This window comes from Manduca sexta, chromosome 16 (assembly GCF_014839805.1).
Source record: "Manduca sexta isolate Smith_Timp_Sample1 chromosome 16, JHU_Msex_v1.0, whole genome shotgun sequence".
In the NCBI taxonomy this organism is placed as follows: domain Eukaryota; kingdom Metazoa; phylum Arthropoda; class Insecta; order Lepidoptera; family Sphingidae; genus Manduca; species Manduca sexta.
This window is the reverse complement of record NC_051130.1, coordinates 4,443,226-4,463,932: the sequence shown is the minus strand read 5'-3', so window position 1 is coordinate 4,463,932 and position 20,707 is coordinate 4,443,226. Positions and strand designations below refer to the sequence as shown.

Below are 20,707 nucleotides of genomic sequence, written 5' to 3'. Positions count from 1 at the left end.
TCGAACCCAGGACCTCAGAGCGATGCCGTACCGCGCATGCAGTACAACTACGCCACCGAGGCAGTCAATACATAATATGTTATACTTAAAAAAGATGCATTTTCGTAAAAAGTGCCTAATAGGGCCCCCTCTCCCCTACATAAATAGGTATTTTGTCTTTAGAGTAAAAATGATGGTAGCTCGCTCATGTGTGAGAGTCTGCCTGGATAGGTACCACCGCAATGTCTATTTCTACCGCCAAGCAGCAGTGTGTAGTTACTATTGTGTTCCACTTTCAAGGACATTGTAGCCAGTGTAACTACTGGACATAATAAGACTTAACATCTCAAGTCTCAGGATGGCGAGCGCAGTGGAATACCAAACAATATTTTATAATTCAAGGTGTTGGATGGTGTTTATACTGTTTATGGGCGGTCGTAGCGCTTACCATTAGGCGAATGGTAAACTCGTTTCGACATTCAAAGCAACAAAAAAAGTAAGTAGTTGACAAATTAAGGAATCTTGCAATTATGAAAAACATTGAAAAAAAATATTTTAAAGTTAAGCTAAATTGAAAGAACTCATATTAATATTATTGTTTTTGTAATTTTCTTCCATTTTATTTCTTTATACATATAACAGTATAACATTATAACTTATAGAAGATATTGTCTATTCTATAATCATAATATTACAGCAATATGGGTTTGTCATAATATGTTTATCTTAGCTTCTTATCATTGAAAGATTTTCAATATCGGAGCAGGTATTACAGACATTAGTAGTACACAAACTCTTAGATTACAGCAATTTAAAATAAAACAAAATATAAAATATGTATAACGGCTGTGTATTTAAACAATAATATACATAAAAAACATTAACTTTGGAGGCAAAAGAAAATTGTACTCAAAAGTACAATGTGCAAGTAACTATTGATTGATGTATTTGTTGGTTCTTTTTGTAGTCTTTGGACGCTTAAATTATCCACTGCGAGCACCGTTGTTGGCTGAGAAAGAAATATTAGATTTAATTTTAATTTGAAGTTTGGTAAGCATTGTATTTGCACGTGGATTCGTAGCCAAATCCGGTAACACTCTCAGAATTTTATCTAGCACGCTGTAACTACAAATATGCTGCTTCTGGTCATGTTCAAGTAAACTAACAGTTTAATATTTATTAAATATTTAATAATACCTATACATGTATTCTGATTGATATTTGTCGCGTAATAAAATGATCTCATACATCTTGAATCATAGAATGTCTAAACTTTGAAACGGAAAGCCATTATTTAATATAATAAAAAACCAGCCTAAAAACAAAGTTCTCAAACATTTATTTCATTACGTTTGCCATGTTTTTGCGTCTTCGCTTTTTAGATATGCGTGTACAATGTAAGTAATGAATTAATTGTGCAATCTTATTATTAATCGATAATTTTATTTTGCACGTAATCAGAAAAAATCGCACGTTAATTATATTGATTCCGATTCATTTCATTTCTTGCTTAAGATCCATTTCAACCGGTTGGCAGTTACATAAGGTTTTATTTTTAGCTTTAAGAATTCATTTTATTGTATTATGTAAGTAAGTATTATTTTTTAGACTAGATTTGATTTTTGGTTAAGTACTCGGCTACCACGCATAATTCCATAACAAAATACTGTTTAAATAAATAAGTAATCAGTAAAAAATGTAGCGAGAGTTTTTTTTTATCAATATATTAAAAATAAATTAAGGCAGACATTTTATATTGTTTGTACGCTGGCCAAAGCCATCGGCTCCCGACGTATTTCAAACAATTTTATAACATATAATGCCATTGTTTATAAACTATACACACTCTGCTAATGGAAATGAATACCTTGTTTTATAAATTCTATTGAAATATGACATATTATAAAATATGACAAAATGTATGTACGGGATAAAGTCAAAAATAATTTTCGGTGTAATTTACTATGCAGATAGTTTTTATCCACACATAACATTGTGTGTAGTAAGTTGTAATAGGAAATAAGTGTTGGAGTAGCAACTCTTTAGGTAATTTCACTTACTTGGTCTGTAAGGGTAGGGATAGTTGGGCCTGGGGTCAACAAATGCGGGTGAAATGTCTGGAAAAAAAAACAATTGGTCAATGAAAATTATTTTTGATGTACAATATTTAAAGATTCATATTAATTTATATAGAATCATCTCTGTAGGAGAGAAGACCCGTGCCTACCAGTACCAAAGTATATAAGAATAATTAGTTAGTATTAAAAATATATTATTATTAAACTTATATCGCATGTAGTAAACCAGTTGTTATACAAATTTAGATTTCTTTTTCTTACCGATTGCCGCTGGTCCTGCAAAAGTAAAAACAAATATTTTTATTTACATTATTAAATGTGAAATAAGTTTATATTCTATATTAGCTGGTGTTTTGTTTAAATAATAAATTAATAGTGAATTTAAACACTTTACAATAAAATCTCAAAACACCTATATTGTCGAAAAAAAAACTCACCAGAGGGCTGTCCGAAGAAGGGATCCGCTGTAAATAAAACATTTGTATTATTTATATTGTAACACATTTATTTATGAGTATGCCTCATTCGATAATCGTACAATCATAACTTTATTAGAATTAATAATAAATGCAGCGCCCTGTGAATTATGGGCAAAACAACTAGTGTAATAATCAAAAGTGCTTTATAAAAAGGCGGTTTTTTGTAAAAAAAAAAAATTGGTACTCACGGTTTACGATCACACCTGTGGATAAAAAGAGCGGAATTAGTAAATAATTTAATATAAATTCTGTATTAATTTAATAAAAAGGAAATGACATGGTAATTAAATCAGAAAAATATAGCTGAACAAATTTTAAACTTCGAATCACGTTAATACTTTGGCTTATAAGATTTTTTTTAATTTGGTTTATTTTTACAAAAAAAAAACAATGAAATTTAAAAAGTATACTTAGGTGATTCGGAGATTTATTTTTTTCTGCTAAATATTTTCCTACATACCTACATGCGTTATATCTCGTTGACTACAATTTTATTTAAATAAGCGATAAAATACTAATGATACATCTTATGCAGATAAAAGAGTATCAAGAAAATTACAGTAAAATTTAAGTTAACGTTTTTATATTTAATCTAGTAATAAATCAGATTAAATTTAAATAACTAGTATTTACACGGAGATAATTGGACAAAACTAGTACATGCATACACCTTACATTACATTTAAATTGTTTTATAAACCGTGCAAAGCATGAAAATAATAATATGAACAATAAAATGCATGTGACTTAGTGCAAACACCTTGTTCGTTTATAAAATACTAACTTAATTAAGCCCAATACCAACAATCCTTTGTGTTTTGTATTGCATGAATGTGTGCCATAATTTATAAGTTGATAATTTCATTTTAATATCGTTTATTATTCTTGCAATTCGGCCATTTCAGGAATGTTAACAATATTTACACGCTCAATAAGTATTTGGCCACCGCGAAAAAATTACGACGTATTATATATAGATTATTTCATCCACGAAGACGCGCTCGACTACTTTCCCTAATCGCTTACAGTGTCTGTGATCAACATGAGTGCGATGAATAACGTTGAGGATGAGGCTTGGAACAGGCCGCTTACCTCGCGATACTCCGCAACACCACCGCTTAAAAAGTGAGGCGCGTCTTCGTGGATATACTTACGAGTATATTTTATTCTTCAACAGTACACAATACTCGTATGTAAGGTTAGTCGAGGGACCGGTTTAAAGAGGGTATACTGTTCGATTCTTATCATAAATATATATAAAATATATTATTTTGTTTTTTAACGAGAATTTTAACACCTTTTTTACCTTACTAATCTTGGTTGGAAATGTAAAAAGAAAGCGGATCATATTTACAGGTTATATTTATATGAAATTAGCGATTAACTAGTAGCACAAGGTTATCCACGTGACGAGAGGTTTTTTACTCCGTCATTTTTTTTTTCTGTACATTTTTATTAGTTGCATGCATGAACTATTCTGTATTTGAATAAGTCCCTCGACTAAATTGCATACATCATATTGTATAATAGACCACAAAATATTTATTAATAATTATTATTAAGTTAATTATGTGGACTCAGCGAGCATAATTAATATTTATTGAGCGTGTGTTAACAAATGTATGAGTACAAAAGTTGACGTTACATACTGATGGTTGACTTATGTCTAATTGCACTGTAATAGAAGTGTTTATATTGGACCAAGCAACCGTGCCATGTGGAAATAATATCATGAACATTTTTACCATGATTAATGCCAAAACACCCTTTATACTACTTTTTCTGTTATTGTTCATTTAAGGGTTATATTAATTTCAGTTTTCGAGAACAGAATTGGAGTTCGTCGTTCATGTTTTTTTAATTATTTGTATTGATACATACCGTTATCATGGGGTCTACTGTTGTCTACGAATTGAACTGTAAAAAAATTTTGTTTCAAGAATTTTTGCTATTTCGTTTCAAATAGAAATGTACTCATAATAAATCAATTACAAAATGTTTATGAATAATCATAAAAATCAAAATTTTAGGTAAAATTTGTTAATAGGCTACAACAAAGTGGTATCGTCACATACATTAACGTCTGGCTTGTAGCCAAAAAACGTCTTGTTGCGAACAAACGCTTACAATTATTGTATATGAATTAGTCAAACATGAAAGAATCTAAAATAAACGTACTATAAGAAATGTTATAATAATCTTTTAAAGAAATATGTAGAGCCATAAGGCTTTTTAAAGTTTCTTGTATTTTAAATAATTTAATTGATGTTTTTGTCTTACGTACCACCGCCCGGATTATTATTGTCCACGAACATAACTGGAATAAAATTTTACCTTCATTTAAACTTATGCTCACGTTATGTATATCACAATTAAAAAAATAAGAAAATATACAAAGATTAATTTAATTTTATATGTATTTTTTATTAAGTAATTGAACGTTAGTTTTTTTAAATATCTGTTCTGGTAAGTATATATTTCAAAAAGAAAATGTAAACTTTATACTTACTTCAATTAAAAAAATATGTTAATGTAACCATATCCCGTAAACCATCACCACGGTACATCTAAAACAATGCTGACGTTTATGAAACCTTTGTGTATTTTATGTATATAAGACGACAAAACAATATACGACGATAGAACAGCCCTTGAAAACATACGAAATTAGATGTTATGTACATACCGTTACCACAACCCTGGCTACTTCCAATTTGTATAACTGTAATAAAGGCAGTAGTTTAATTTTTATTTAGAATAGTTTGTTTTTTTTTTCTCTTTTTTTTTCAATACGTACCGCTACCTGAACCCTGGCCATCATGCGGATGGACGGTAACTGTAATAAATTTAGATTTTTATAGATAGGGACTCCTTTTCCGTATTTTTTTTATTTTTTTATTATGTTAACAAAATTTAAAATTTACCAAATTACTAAAATTTGAAAAAAAAAGTTTTGTTTAAAATTATTACCGAAAACAACGTTATATTAAGTAATTTACATTAAGTTGTCATTTAAAATTGTCGTAGGTATGTACATACTTGTATTTCCTTGGTTGTGAGTACTTTCAACCACGTAGACTGTAATAAAATAATATTTATTTATTCAGAAAAGTAAATATTTAATGAATTAAGAATCTGCACATTAAGTAAAGTTTTTTTTTACATGTATGTGATCAAAAACGTACGGTTTCTTTATTTTTTTAGAAAATTTCCACGCGTTTTGTTTAAAAAACATTATCGTTGTGTTTTTTTATTAAGTATTTATTATTATTTGATACTTACCCCCACAACCATTGTTAGTAACGGTAAGCCGGTTTTCAGCTGTAATAAAATAATATTTTACTACTTTTTGTCTTAATTGTAACAAGTACTTAATTTTTTTTTGTTTGTTTGGCCGTTTTTCGGTTAGTTAACTCACTTACATAAGTCGGTACAGTTAATCCATCACCTTGTAAGATTATGATCACCTTTTCATATATGTACAAATATTTACACAATATTAAATTATGATTAAACACAATAGTTACATACCAGGTTGGGGACGGTAACCCCTCCTGCCTGTAAATAAATTAAATCTATGGTAAATTACGATCCAGTTACTTGATAAATGGAATTGACTGGCGTAGATTGCCAGACTTAGTTAAAACAACCTGGGAAATAAATTATGACAGAATTTCGTCCTTTGTATAGTACTTCATTTTTATATTCCAGTGTCTACGTGGAACAAAACACTTATAATTCCCGTAAAGAGGTAACTATTAAAATGTATGGGACTTATAGGTCATTTTCTACATAGAACAAAATTTCTTATTTACCGCAAATTAACTAAAATGTTGATAGAGTAGGACGATTCCCCATAAATAACTGAGAATTGATATCCGCTATAACTCGTCTTCCTTCTTAATTCTTTGAAAATATATACTTATTAAAGCTTATGCATATGAATTATTATTTTATAGATTTTATTGCGACTTGCATATATTATGTTTAATTATCTTCAGGTGTTTAAGTAAAAAGTAATGATATTGTCACCACGTTCACGCCAAAACACATTTCTGATGATATTTTATCATATACCTACCTAATTCATAAATATAAAACTGCAATTTATAACTTCTGTTTAAGAAATAATACCCTATAAGTAGATTAAAGCTAGTCGAAATGATTCGATAATAATTTAATATCTACATATATTTTATTTACGTTTAATTTAATAGTTAATAGTTTAAAAGTTATTATATTTGTACAGAATTAGTAATATATAGGTATTTGAAGATAATATGAACAAAAGAAGGTGCAAACTCATGCAGCATAATAAGGTTCCATGCACCCCGATGCAAATATGCTTTTATACAATATTCAGGGAACAAATAACAAAATGTAAACAGAATATGCCGTACCCCTTCTTAATCATAGATTCACTGCAATTAGCAATAAAAAGATCTGATGTATTTCTAAAAAAAATTTTGTTTACAACAACGATCTTTTTTTACATTTAATTATATCGTTACCTGCATATTGTATACGTATTTTTAAAGAGTAGAAACGTAAAAATACCTGAGTCTTGTTGACTGTTATCAGCTTCATCCACAAAGTTAACAGAACCTGGAGTGATTAGATGTGTTAGTCTAATTAGAAATAATAAAAAAATATAAGCTTAGTTTAGCAGAAAATAAGCCAAAGTAATAAAGAAAGAAAGGTCATTATGATAGAAATAAGGCACCGCGCAGACATTGTTAACTGATGCCTTAAAAACACCACATAATGTGGTGAAACAATCAATCAATACTACATTTTTAGACATTTAGATTATTTAAGGAGCTTTGTTGTAAGCTCAATAATTCATACTCAACTCCACTATATTTTTTGACAAAATGGCGATGCCACCTTTATTTACGTCTGCGCGTGCGTCTAGTGAAATGTCTAAATCTCACTTTGTTAGTATAAGCCTAATAGACATAATACAGTTTAATAGTACTTAGAAAAAACTAATTTATACATCAGGCACTTAAGCAAAAGAGAGTTCATTTTTCTAAATCAACTTTTATCAGCTTTACATAGATCACAAATTCGCGTAATAGAATGAAGTCAGAAATTTACATACTTATAGTATTGCCTGAGCATTATACCAGTGCTATAAAATATATAATAGTACCTGCAAACTGTTGTTTGGCATTAGAAATTGACGATATGAACCTATTTTAACTTTAAGTTGGTTCTATATTTATAATGTCTATTATATATGTATGTACAAAGTAATAAACTTGATAAATGTAACAATATATGATAATCATTGTACATACCCTGCGCGGCAGCCATCGCCATCAAAGCGAAAAGAATCTGAACAAAAAAAACACACTTCATTTTAGACATCATCACAACTAATTCTGAGGATATAAACTCTACAATGTTGAACTAAACAGAATATATTTAAACATGATTCATAACAAACGATAAGATAAAACAATACAGAAAATCGATTTATTTTTTATGAAGAGCAACGATAAACATGTTTTGATATCTGTTATCATTCATACTACACAACAGGAACGGGGCGAAAAGCAATGAAGTGAAAAGAAAGTGACTATTCTTCTATAAATTCGTCATGAAATTGAGGCTCTACATTACAATTAAACGGTTAATCAATGTTTCCGTCTGATTTCAATTCCTTTTGATACCATCATGAACCACTAACTTAAACGAGATGCAATAAAATTATATTTTCACAGCTGACAATTTAAAATATCATTCATACTGAACTATACGCAATACGGATGGAACTCTATAAAGAAAAATAAATATTGACTACAACGTCGCGACGCTTAAAAACAAGATATTAATCTTGTGTAAAAACCTTGGCCTATAGAATAAGAGGTTATATCTAAAGGTTCCGTCAAACGACGGACGCGGCGGGACTGTATTGTACTAGTTCATATAGAATTATCTATACTTTAATATATAAAGCTAAAGAGTTGTTGTTTGAACGCATTAATCTCAGGAACTACTGGTTCGAATTGGACAATTCTTTTATTGTCGGATAGCCTATTTATCAAGGAATGCTTTAGGTTAAGTAACATTATGTTATGACAAATAGGAAAGGAGCATCAATAAAAATCTTGCAAAAATGGGGCACATTTATTCTTTTTGAGTTTCAGTTACGTGCGTTGCGTAAACGGTTAAAGTTACCTACGTAATAATCACGTATGACGGTATTGTACGTCTCAAAAATTTAAAAAAATATATTATAAAACAAAATCCACGCAATCTTTCAGCCTGTCTGAACGCGATAATCTCAAAAACTACCCAACTATTTCGATAAATTTTAGTATGAAGATAGTCCTGGGAAGCACATAGGCTACTTTCTACCTTTTCTTTCTAACTGTTTCACGGGGCGAAGCCGCGAGCAAAAGCAAGTATTATAGAACATGCCTCATAGAGTCCTTGCGCTCGGCGCTCGACTTCACAGATTTCAGCTGTTTGATGAACCCTTAAAATAGTGTTATAAAAAGATCATTCAGATCATTTAGAAAGGACGCGCCATGTGCTAATTTTCGCGAAGAAAAATGTATCTACTACTACTACAAAGAAAAGATAACACATATAATATTCCGTTTTGTGCTGTCATGGATGCACACATAAATAAATCATAAACACTTGTCTGCTGCACGCACACTACAACAGTATTTATAAATGTGCATGAATATTTGCCTTTGTACTTTGATAGAAAAGATGATAATACAAACCGCTTCCTCTATAAAATGTTGTCTAAGAAACAGATGAATCACTGTTATCGTAACATTTGCACACTTTTTTGAATTTACAAACTTCAAGCGTCTTCTAACTTACATCTATAAAATTGTTTACACGTTCAATTAATTTACACGGATAATTTATGATAGGTAAGAGCTGATTAAGTTATAATAATCGCATATAGATTATAGGACCACAGTAGTATCGAGATAACACCTTATCGGCGCGTAAGGCCGGATTTTTGAATTAATTCTCTAGCGCTGAGCATACGTGACCAGCAATTAACATCATAATGAAATGTCGTGGAATCGTTGTAGTAATAAGTAATTTTTATTAAATGGCATTTAGAAATAATAAATTAAAAGGAATGGACAATCTTTTAATATGTTTTTTTTTTTTTATCACGGAGGTACCGGATATTGTGTACAAGACTGGATATTGATTAACGTACACTTGGTAAAAAGCAACTAAACAAATATGATTGTCTCGCTCTAGGAACAGAGATTAAGGTTGGTGTACTTATTAGTAATGACCATGAAAAGATCCTATGTATTTCGTTGATCCTCATTGTATTTAGTAAGCTTAAATAAGAATTGAACCAGAGTATCACGATGTCATGCTAGAATGAATAAGATGTGCGAAGTTTTTTCTGGATTCAGTTTTAATTTATTGAAAAAACATAAGTTTACTTAATGTGAAGTATACAATTACTAGATAATTGAACTTTGATGAACATTAATTTTAATAAGAGCATTAATTCACGTAATTATTCAAATGTATATTAATAAAAAAAAAATACAGGTAAGAAATATACACTTATAAGAAAGTAGGTCCTAGCATTCAATGTTTTTTTAAACAAAAAAAATATCTTACCACAAAAGTTTTCATGGTCGAAAAAATTAACAGCTCTCGTCCGAAGTCTGAATTATGAATTGTATGAATATTTTTGAGCAACGTCTTTTTATACAACGCAGATAACCTGTCGTGACCTAAGTAAACAAAACGCTTCGTCCAACTACGTTGTATAAATATCGTTTTCCTTTGGCTATTCCGGCAAATTTCGCGATATACATACAACTATATAAACAATAGCTATTTGTTAAACTGGTATGACCTTTTTACACTTGTCCAAATTCTAAGAATATTGAACATGTGTTATCGTGGATTTTCTCGATAATTGTTTGTGTTACATAGATTTTTTTTTCTATGTTTTTATTGTGTTTTTATTTTTATTTGCTAATTATGGTACAGTCAGCCACAAAAGTAGTTACACCAGTTCTAAATTTCGAATTGCCTTTACACTTTTATCTCCATATCAACATTCGTTTTACTGCATTAAAATAAACTTCTGAGGGTTTTATCTATTTTGGATAAAGAAAAATTAATATTTCAATTACAGTCAATGTATAGAAGAGTTTTGAATTTTTAATTTGTTCAGCTACTTTTGTGTCTGACTGTACTGCCAGCGCCAGCGCAGGCGCACAGCAAAAACCGGCCATGTAAACCATATCAGAGGACATTAAAACGAAGCTCTTTCCACTTATAGTTTACAATATGGTAAATTCAAGTCGCGTAAAAGATAGCATCGTTGTCATTAACTAAATGAAAAGTAGCGGTTAGAGTTAATCTATCGAGGAGATCTCAGTACACAGTTCAAAGTGTATGTAACTTAAATTAAAATAAATTGTAATGTCTTATCAATTTGAAAATTCAATTTCAAAATCCAGGAAATAACTTTCGTTTTCTGTTTGAAATTTAAAATTAATTCATTGCTAACGTGCTAAACTGAAACAAAAGCTTTTTAAATATAAAAAAGGACAAGAATTTAAAAATATTTCAGTCATTTAAGGCATATTACAAAATTCATGTTCATACTTTCTCGTGTTGACATTATAATAACTATATATAAAAACATTTAAGTATGTTTTGTCACCTCAGGAAATGAATATAATTTGTTCAGATGTTAACTGGGAAAAATAAGATATTTATTTAAGTTTTATTTGTAAAATTTTACTAAAATAAGCATTTACGTCTGAAGATAACTGGCATTATTTAAAACATATGTATAAACAAAATATGCATAGTGGTAGACATTGTATTTTTAGAGTCGGTTTATTTAGGCAGATAACTGCACCAGAGTTTGTCTGTAGGTAGCTACAATAAGCAAGTCCGGTGTCTAGTCGTTTTCAGTTTTGACTTAGGTCAAGTAGGTTTAGATAGGTTTAGATATTGTCAGCTTCCCGTAGTATTTCCTTATGTAGGTAGTCGATTCTTGGCAATGATAAAATTATAATTCTTAATGTAGAGCATGCTCAGTTACATGGTAAAAAAAAGCTTGTTCTGGTTTTTTCAATGTATGTTTCGATTAGGAATACAAAGAGCGGTAGTTCTTCATAATGAAATTGAAGATTCTGCAACTTTTTATTCTTAAAATTCTAACAGCGTTTTGGGAGAATTTCTTTTTGGCTTGGCATGCTCCATAGGGTTCGGCGACTAAGTTAGTTGTGTCATCGCATCGATGTTAAAAATTAAATCTTCATGTATTTAGGTATCTAAGGTTTCTTAAAATGGACGCAACATAAGTCAGAAGCATAATAAAATAAACATAATTAAAGTGATGAAGCGACCACTACAAACTGTTATGTTGTTACAATTCCGAATAGGTAAATGTATTCCAAATAATACTTGCAGACGATTCTTTCTATTTGCATATTTTTTGCGTCAACTTTTTGTGTGTACTAGTCACGGGGACTTTACCACGGCCGGATTATGACGTCAATAAATTGCAGTAATTCTATTGAATTTATCTGCTTATATTTCAGACTGTATTATATCTACAATGTTAAGCTCAGTGCAGACTTGGTGATATATTATGCGCTTACCTTCTATGATACAAAGTCCCCTGTCGCGTCTTTCTCTCTATCTGAATGCGATAAACTCATGGACTATCAAACGGATTTCGATGAAATTTTATGGATATAGAGTTTCAGATCTTGGGACGGATATAGGCTACATTATATCCCGAAAAAACTTATTCACGCGGGCGACAACAAAAGGTAGTAAGGTGCGTTCGGGTAAGATCGGACACGGGGTAAGATCGTATAACGAAAAAATACCACGAACCTATGGTTATTTTTTAGCTTAAGCTACATGGGCGGCTACGCTTTCTTTGTGCCCCGCCCTATATAGCACAGTTGATGTTACGTTCAAAAACAGGTGCGCTGTGTGCAGTGACACGGACTTGTACTTTCATTTTATTTTGTTAAAATTTGATAAGTGTTAGCATGTTTTAATTTTATTATGAATTAAATATTAATTTTAATAAATGCTTTTTCGATATTAGTAATCATAAATGAGTTAGGACAGCCGTAGCTTGAAATCCGCTCTTACTCTCATTAAGAAAAGATCGGTCGAAAAGTGTCCGATCTTATCTTGTTTAAAAACTGCAACTGGTTCTCAACTTTATTATCTTTCATTTAATACCAAAAAAAAAATCACTTCTTTGACATAAATACGTGATGTAGGCATTTGAATATCCATGTTGCGGTCAGTATGATTATTGTGCTTATTTTTTAACAATTACCAGTAATTAAGTATTAATAATAAACGAGATAAGGTAATGTAATAAATAGTTTCAAATTTATCACACTTATTGGTTATTACTTAATAATAATTTCATACATACGTCGGTAAAAGTAATAAATGTTCAGACTTTAAATCTTTATATAATCTTTTAATAACTGACTATTAAAGCCCTGAGTATTTTATTTTTAAAAAAATAAATGAAATATTCAACAAAATTTCAAAATGCGCAAGAAAGAGTTTTATGCATGAATATTTCTTTCTGGCATTGTATACACAATTACAAACTAACCTAGCCAACTTGAGGATTACTGTTCAAGATTATACTGATAAGAGGATTTGATGACATTAGGTGTCGTTAGGTGAGATTGGGTGATATAAGGTGTCATTAGGTGACTATAGCATGTCATTGATTGTGCTTAGCGAACATTATATTTGAACATTTATTACAAAATTTATTTTTTATTTTGAAACTTATTTGAAATTTATTATCGGTACATACCAAAAGAATATTACATTAGTTTTGTCGAGTTAAGTGATTAATGAAAAGACTGTAACAAGATCTCGTAAATTTTGTATATTTTTTTTATTTTATAATCTTTTACCTTTTTTTCTTTTTTATTCCCACAATATCCATACTATCAGGTGTAAAAAAAAAAATACTATTAGTACCTACCATATAAGTACATAACATTATAGCGCGGGCGTTTGAGCTTGGAGTAAAATTCCCGCTTTCCGCTCGCCTATTCGCTGGCAATCACAGCCCGTGCCATCGCATCGGTTAACATTTTTTTGATTATACATATAGTAGGCGTCGTTACAGTTTTCACTTGTAAAGTTTGAGAAACATAATTTAATGTATATTGTGTTTGAAGAGTAAGATCGGATTATCTGTACAAAAAAATATAAATCATAACTGATTTTTATAGTTATAATATTAGTCAGCATAATTGAACTACTATTGTATTAACAGATAAATTTAGATTATTTTCTTATTATTGACGTTATCATACTACCTATAGAAGCATTATTAGAACATAGTCCGATCTTACCCTGCGAACGTCCGATCTTTTCTTAGGGTTTTAAAATTCTATAAAGATATTAGAACCTATTTTTAAGCTTACACAGCGAGAATTAGAAGATGATTAAATTATCACATAAAGTAACATGAATAATTACCAGTTTCATGTATAAAACGCCGGTACCGCTTAAATATTTTATGAGAAAAATAATATTTTCGAGACTCCTCGCAGCACATCGAAAGACCGTCCGAACTTAGCCGAATGCACCTTATTGAACTTTTAATGAAAATATGTATTTTTCGCTAAAGTATTAATTATTTGTCTTCTTTCTTTTTTATTTAATTATGTTTCGACCTTAGGTAGTCTTAGTAAGTAAGTAGTTTTAAGTAGTGAGATACTTACGTGTCTCTGTGTCGTATCATCTTATAAGCAAATGAGATTTTCACTGGCAAAAAGACTCATAGCCTTTATGTTAGAAATCAGCTGCAGATGCTAAATGTTTACACTTTACAATCAAAATGTCAAATTTGTTGTTAAACGTCCACGAAAGTGCTACGTTGAAAAAGTCTGGCGATAGTTATTTAGTGTGTGGAGATTATGAATATTATCATTATTTATGCGAGGGTTTTGATGACCGGGTAATAAAAGAGTATAAATTAAGAAGCCATCTTTCAAGATTTTGAGGTTATATTTTGTTACGAACCTTATTTTTCTATCCAGGGATGGGGTTGTGGCTACAGGACACTACAGACTATATGTTCCTGGATGAAACATAACCATTTGGATGTTAATGTGCCATCTATAAGAGACATTCAATCGATACTAGTTGAATTAGAAGATAAACCTAAAACATTCCTGGGTTCTAAACAGTGGATTGGAAGTTTTGAGGTAATTTAAAATATTTATATTCATGACTCTTCCTTCTTCCTATCACTTCAATTCGTATACGCTTCCTCATAGATTAAATACTTACACAATACTTGTTGATGTGTTGGATTTTGAATACGATTATCTCTATTAGGTGACATTATTCTTTCATTTGAAAATATTGCCATATTGCAGGTATGTTTGGTGATTGACAAATTATTTGATGTGCCATGCAAGATCCTGCATGTGAATAAAGGTAGCGAGTTGGAAACAGTATCGGAGACACTGGTCAACCATTTTAAAAAGTTTGGCAGCCCGGTGATGATGGGAGGTGATGTAGATTGCTCTTCCAAAGGTATCATGGGAATCCATGTTGGAAGCGATGAAATCAGTTTGTTAGTTGTGGTAAGGATTATGCATTTTATTTATGTGAGGTTGTGGAAATGTTTGGATATGTAATACATTGAATGTAAGCTTATTATGGCAAATTATTTATTTGTGAATTATCGCTTGCTTTAACGGTGAAGGAAAACATTGTGGGGTAACCTGTATACCTGAGAAGTATTTATAGCAATTTTGAGGGTGTTTGAAGTCTACCAATACACAATGGGCCAGTGTGGTGGACTAAGACCTAATCTCTCTCCGTAGTAGAGGAGGCCTATGCCCAACAGTGGGACAGTATATAATACAGGGCTGATATTATATTATTTATGGTAAATTCAAGTCAAATTTTGGATGATCTTGCAAATATTTATATAAAACACTGAATTAGTAAGTTGTGTAGTGCTATAACTTGCTTTTTATGAACCTGGTGCAAGCTTCTGTAACTGCACCCATGCATGACCTGATATTTGGTTCTGGTCTGGTCAATTTTGCCTCCTGTATCTAGGCACTGCTGGTGCCTCTCTAGGTATACCACTAAAGTTGTGTACATATTTACTTTCAGGATCCCCATTTTGTTGGCAAGGAACAAACAAAGAACTTTTTATTTAACAAAGGTTGGGTGAAATGGCAGCCACTGTCAGACTTCTTGAGTTCATCATTCTACAACCTCTGCTTACCTCAAGTAAAATCGAAATATAGCTAATCAATTTTATATTTTTTGAAGATTATTTTATGATAATGAGCGTTAACATATTCATCCTTTTTTGTTGATATTTGAATAAAAATAAAATATTTTATAATGTTAGTCAGTCTTTATTTATTATTAGTAATCTCCATCACATTACATAATACATTAAAATGCACAATAATAATAATTAATGACCATAATTAATGATATTCTAAGTCATCAAATTAACATTAAACATGAATGCTTTAAATCTAGTTTGACTTAGAAACAAAAATTAAAGTAAGCATAGCATTTTGATAGTATTTTGGACAGAAACAATATGAACTAAATAATATTATGGTTTATAAATACCATTCCCAAATGATATTATTATATTGTACAGTCTTGTGCCTTTATATTGTTTTAAGATACATTTCGCAAACTGTAAATTCAATGTTCTCTAACAGTATATGTTTATTTCATAAAACCGAAAAGTATATGTACCCAATGTAAATTATAAATGTAATTTCTTATATGGGCATAGCAAAGTTACTTCACTGCATCTAATGATAAGTGGAGTGAAGTGTAGATAGAGCATTTACTGAAGAAAAATGATTATCGCTCGTACTTGTCGGCCTGACACTATTATGGCTTCCTGTTGAAAACCACATACAGACAGACTGATCCCAGAACGGGACACGTGGATAATTATGGTTGGTGAAATATCCTGGTTTTAATTTATTAATCAGTGTTCATGATAAGACATACGCCCTGCAGGACCCAGTGGCTGCAGTGTTCCGTGGTCCACAGGTCTGATTCGAATACCAAACCCACTCCCATGGCGTTGCGCCGCTGCGACGTCGTGTATACTGGAGTGCGCAGCGTGTTCTGTTGACAAAATAGAGTTAAAATTAAAATTAATTTTCGGATTTTATCGCGGTAATAACTTTTTAATTTCCTCCCGACGCCTCGAAGACAGTACAACCTTTGTGGTTCCCCCCGTGACCGTGAAAATTAGTTTAACCCTTTTAGGACCATGGGAATTACTTTTCCCCAAGAATATGTATGTTAGTATTTACGCCAAATTTTTAATGGCCATTTTATATTTTAATTTTAATGTCTTACAGTCGCGTAAAGATAAGAAATCGAAATAGACTTATGACTGACTGAATGATTTAAATTTCTCAAGTGTATACTTATCAACTTCGGCGGCCAGGTAGGAGGAAGGGGTGAATGATACGAAGTTTCTCAGGATAGGGTAAGAGGAAAAGGGTGGTGAAATATTTCAAGCCTTTTGAAGTCCTACTTCAGAGCGAATATATCTACACTACGTTGTGTAGATAGGGTGTGCCAAGTGAATATGTGAATAAGCTTTTGGTATAACGTCCAAGCGCAAACTCGTCTTTACCTCTAAAATACCAACATAATAATTACATATTCTGTCGTCTGCATGTAATTTTATGTTTATATTTCAAATGGTTTTAGAACAATAACAATCTACCTATCTAGGTATATATCTATACCTAGAAAGATCGTAATATATTATTGTTATAAATTATATCATAACAGGGGATGTTTATGAATATATATTACCTAAATTATTACTCATAAAAATAGTTATTTGATAAAGTTTGAACTATGACCTTAAATTGAAATCTTTTATTTATTTGTCTAAGGCCATAGCTGTTTGAAGAGTCGTGTTTAAGTAGATAATATCATTTAAAACCCATTAAACTGAAACACAACATAATACGCATCTACATAATATGATTGGACTTATTCAATATTTATTCTCGCTATGATGTTAATTTCTTTATCCATTCCCTAAATCTATAATTGCCACATTCTAGTCTTTAGCACGTTAAAAAATCCTCATTTCGAATCATAAAATTTTTAGCATCAGTGTGTATTTATTAAATTCTTCACGATGTTTTTCTTCAGCGTTAGAGTAATCAATTATATAATCATTGATAAACAGTATACACGTAACTTCGAAGAGACTTCCGTTCTCACACCCACCACAACAACCCCTGTAGGCTGTAAGCCAGGACCATCAGTGGCACGTATTTTATGACAAAGATTTATGAAGCTCGGCGAGTCTCGGAGAACACTAATCTGTCCATATCTCGCAACGAAATTAATTAAATATAAAGATGGGGCAGGCATTGGTAATATTAACTAACTCCGAAAACACAGATGCGTGTGCGTTGATTTTTAAACCGACAGACCTTGTCTCGGTAGTCAATTTAATTCCCAACTAAGCTATCGCGCACTAAGCCGTGGAAGAAAATTATTAGAACCTACAAAGTTGTAATTTGTTCAAACATCTTTTATTTATGTAACGAGACGGGTGAGTGACTCCATTTAACGTAACCTTATCGGCACCAGATTGTCGATTTGACCCGGCCTTGGACCGCGTATGTGCCGAACAAACATTGTGTAAAACATCTTTGTTTGATTCCAACCAGTCTATATTTATCTAGCTAATGTAATAAAAGTGTAATGTATTTGGGATTATATTTTTTTCGTGTACGTTGTGAGGAATGTCAAAGTACACAATGAATAGGTAAAGCCAAAAAAACTATTGCAATACTTATATTATGGCTATCATTAGTTATTATATTCGTGAAATAAAGGTAAATAATAGAAAAACTTTTTTGAAAAGTGGGTAGTTAGTCCATTGAAAAGTTACATTTGGGGTTGCGTTTTTTAGAGGACGCAATTTTATTTTTTTTAAGTGTAGGGGGGGTCAGTCTAAAGCTAAAACCAAGTTTGTGGGGTCGCCACCCTTGTCCCACGGCCGCCATCTTGAAAATAAGGGTTGAAATGGTTTTTACGATGTATCTCTTAAACTATTTATCTGACAAAAAAAAATGTATAAACATTTTTTGTTGCAAATTAAATTCTCTACAACTTTGGTCTTGTAACTTTTGTCGTAGAACTATAAATAAAAAAGTAATAAGCGAAAATGTTAAGAAATTCAATGTTAAGCAATGTCCATTGCAACGTCATCAGAACGTGTGTTTATAAGGTTCATAATACTTTTTTTGTACTCTCATTAATACCCAAATACCCAAGGGACTATTAGGGAACAAAAGAACATCTGCCTGCTATTATTATTATTATTTCTAACCTCTCTTATTGTAAGAATAGCTGATAATATTGTGTTGAAGTTGGTTTTAGCTTTACACTGACCCCCCCTACACTTAAAAAAAATAAAATTGCGTCCTCTAAAAAACGCAAGGTAAGGCCTAAAAAATGTAACATTTCAATGGACTAAGTATTATATAAGACTGATAGAAGTTATAGAGAGCTGTAGATTCGGTTAAATCTGGGGCTGTAGACTAACGTATATCTTATTATATAGTGTGTGTAATATTATAAATGCGAAAGTTTGTGATAATGTTTGGGTGTTTATATGTTTGTTAGAAGTAAACGCAGGATGAAGGGATTCAAATTAAATTTAACTCATGGGTAGACCATGATCTGGATTATCACATTTTTTTTTTGGTTGGTATATTGCTCCCATGAAGAATTTTTGTTACAGTTTTTTTATATAGATGGCGCTGGCTGTGTACGCGCTATGAATTGCTATTCATCTGCTTATTCCCTAACACACTGGTGTCATGGACTTTTGTAGCGGGAAATGTTTTTGACGCGGGCGGAGTCGCTCGCCACAACTAGTACAATATAATGGTTACCTGCAGCTTGAGCTTGTGGAACTCGATGGGTATGATGTACATGATGGGCAGCTCGGTCACGAGCACCTTGGGGTGCGAGCGGCGCAGGCAGCCCTCCCGCACGTCCCACCGCGCGCCCTCCAGGTACAGCCCGCGCACGTAGCACCCCTGCACACATACCATACGCACTACTCGTGTAGTAACATCACTACGACATAACATTCAATTCAACGTAGGCCATAGCAACTGATTATAAAATATAAATGAAAAGCTTTTGTTGAAATGAAATGAAATGATTTATTTGAATCTGGAAAATGTTATACATTATTTAGATTCCGTCAATATTAACTCTACCGCCAGTTCGGAAAGCAGTTCTCACCAGAGAAGAACGGGCAAGAAACTCTGGTGTTGCTCTTTTCAATCAGTTAAGGGTAAAGACTACAGTACATGATAAAGTAAGAAGAGAAAATAAAAGTTTAGAGCAGTTCATTATTATTATTCATGTACTGTCAGCCGCGAAAGTGGCTGAATAAATCAAAACTTTAAAATGCTTCTACACATTAACTTCAATTAAATTATTCCTTTTTTATTTAAACTAATGTTAACCTTGTAAAAAATATTTAAGAAGAAGTAACGACGGTTGATGAGGATACAAAAGTTTAAAGGCGATTTAAAATTTTGAAATTGTTCGGCTACTTTTGTCGTTTGCTGTACATAGGCTTGCACTACCCGTTAATTGAACGTTTATATTACCACTTAGATCTATAAAAAGAACACAATATTTACCTAAACACGTCAAATTAGCAATAATTAAATCATAAAACATATTGAAACTTAAAAAAAATTATAAGTGTCTAGGAAAAAATTCTCAATCGAAGATCATCACAAAGCAGAAAAAGAAATTTCGAGTCCCACAATTACTCACAATATAGTTCCAAAGAATTTGACAGGTCAAAAAATGACAGATCTGATTATACTTCCGGAACAGTGTTGTACTCACGGTGACAGGTCGCTCCTCGATCTCGTCGGGCGAGGTCCACTTGGTGACGCGCGTGAACTGCGTGGAGCGGTCGAGCGGCCACGTGTACAGCCGACACGCCATCTGCACGTGCGCGATCAGGTACGACTCGGGGATGTGCAGCCCCGACAGCCAGATCACCACCGGCTCCTCCACCGTCGCCTGCGCAAACCGACAATTATTTATTAATTTAAAAACTAT

The 20,707-nt window shown here is 31.7% G+C and overlaps 3 protein-coding genes across 16 annotated transcripts in view; 1 reads left to right on the top strand and 2 right to left on the bottom strand.

The window, feature by feature from the left end:
* Nucleotides 1-808: 808 nt before the first annotated feature.
* LOC115447569 lies at nucleotides 809-10,282 on the bottom strand. Of its 14 annotated transcripts, XM_037439139.1 has the most exons (15): nucleotides 10,160-10,282; nucleotides 7,840-7,876; nucleotides 7,094-7,141; nucleotides 6,068-6,094; nucleotides 5,819-5,857; nucleotides 5,576-5,614; nucleotides 5,334-5,372; nucleotides 5,223-5,258; nucleotides 4,821-4,853; nucleotides 4,418-4,453; nucleotides 2,725-2,739; nucleotides 2,495-2,521; nucleotides 2,319-2,333; nucleotides 2,040-2,096; nucleotides 809-988 (listed from the first exon to the last, which is right to left on the bottom strand). In XM_037439139.1, exons 1-15 carry the CDS (start codon nucleotides 10,172-10,174, stop codon nucleotides 963-965), a joined length of 489 nt encoding a protein of 162 aa, XP_037295036.1. In that variant the 5' UTR covers nucleotides 10,175-10,282; the 3' UTR covers nucleotides 809-962. The 14 variants fall into 14 exon arrangements, with proteins under 14 accessions (XP_037295036.1, XP_037295038.1, XP_037295039.1 ...); XM_037439141.1 differs by lacking the exon at nucleotides 4,418-4,453; XM_037439142.1 differs by lacking the exon at nucleotides 5,576-5,614.
* A 4,069-nt stretch (nucleotides 10,283-14,351) lies between these two features.
* LOC115447561 (ufm1-specific protease 2) lies at nucleotides 14,352-15,946 on the top strand. Its single transcript, XM_030174695.2, has 4 exons — nucleotides 14,352-14,528; nucleotides 14,611-14,778; nucleotides 14,953-15,162; nucleotides 15,704-15,946. The coding sequence occupies exons 1-4, from the start codon at nucleotides 14,409-14,411 to the stop codon at nucleotides 15,842-15,844; spliced, it is 639 nt and encodes a 212-aa protein (XP_030030555.2). The 5' UTR covers nucleotides 14,352-14,408; the 3' UTR covers nucleotides 15,845-15,946.
* Nucleotides 15,947-16,016: 70 nt separating this feature from the next.
* LOC115447584 (dynein heavy chain 10, axonemal) overlaps nucleotides 16,017-20,707 on the bottom strand; it is a 90,290-nt gene continuing 85,599 nt past the window's right edge. The window contains exons 90-92 of the mRNA XM_037439138.1: nucleotides 20,489-20,668; nucleotides 19,510-19,656; nucleotides 16,017-16,696 (exon numbers count right to left, since the gene is read on the bottom strand). Coding sequence (XP_037295035.1) covers nucleotides 16,550-16,696; nucleotides 19,510-19,656; nucleotides 20,489-20,668 — 474 coding nt within the window. The 3' untranslated portion in view covers nucleotides 16,017-16,549. The remainder of the gene's footprint in view (nucleotides 16,697-19,509; nucleotides 19,657-20,488; nucleotides 20,669-20,707) is intronic.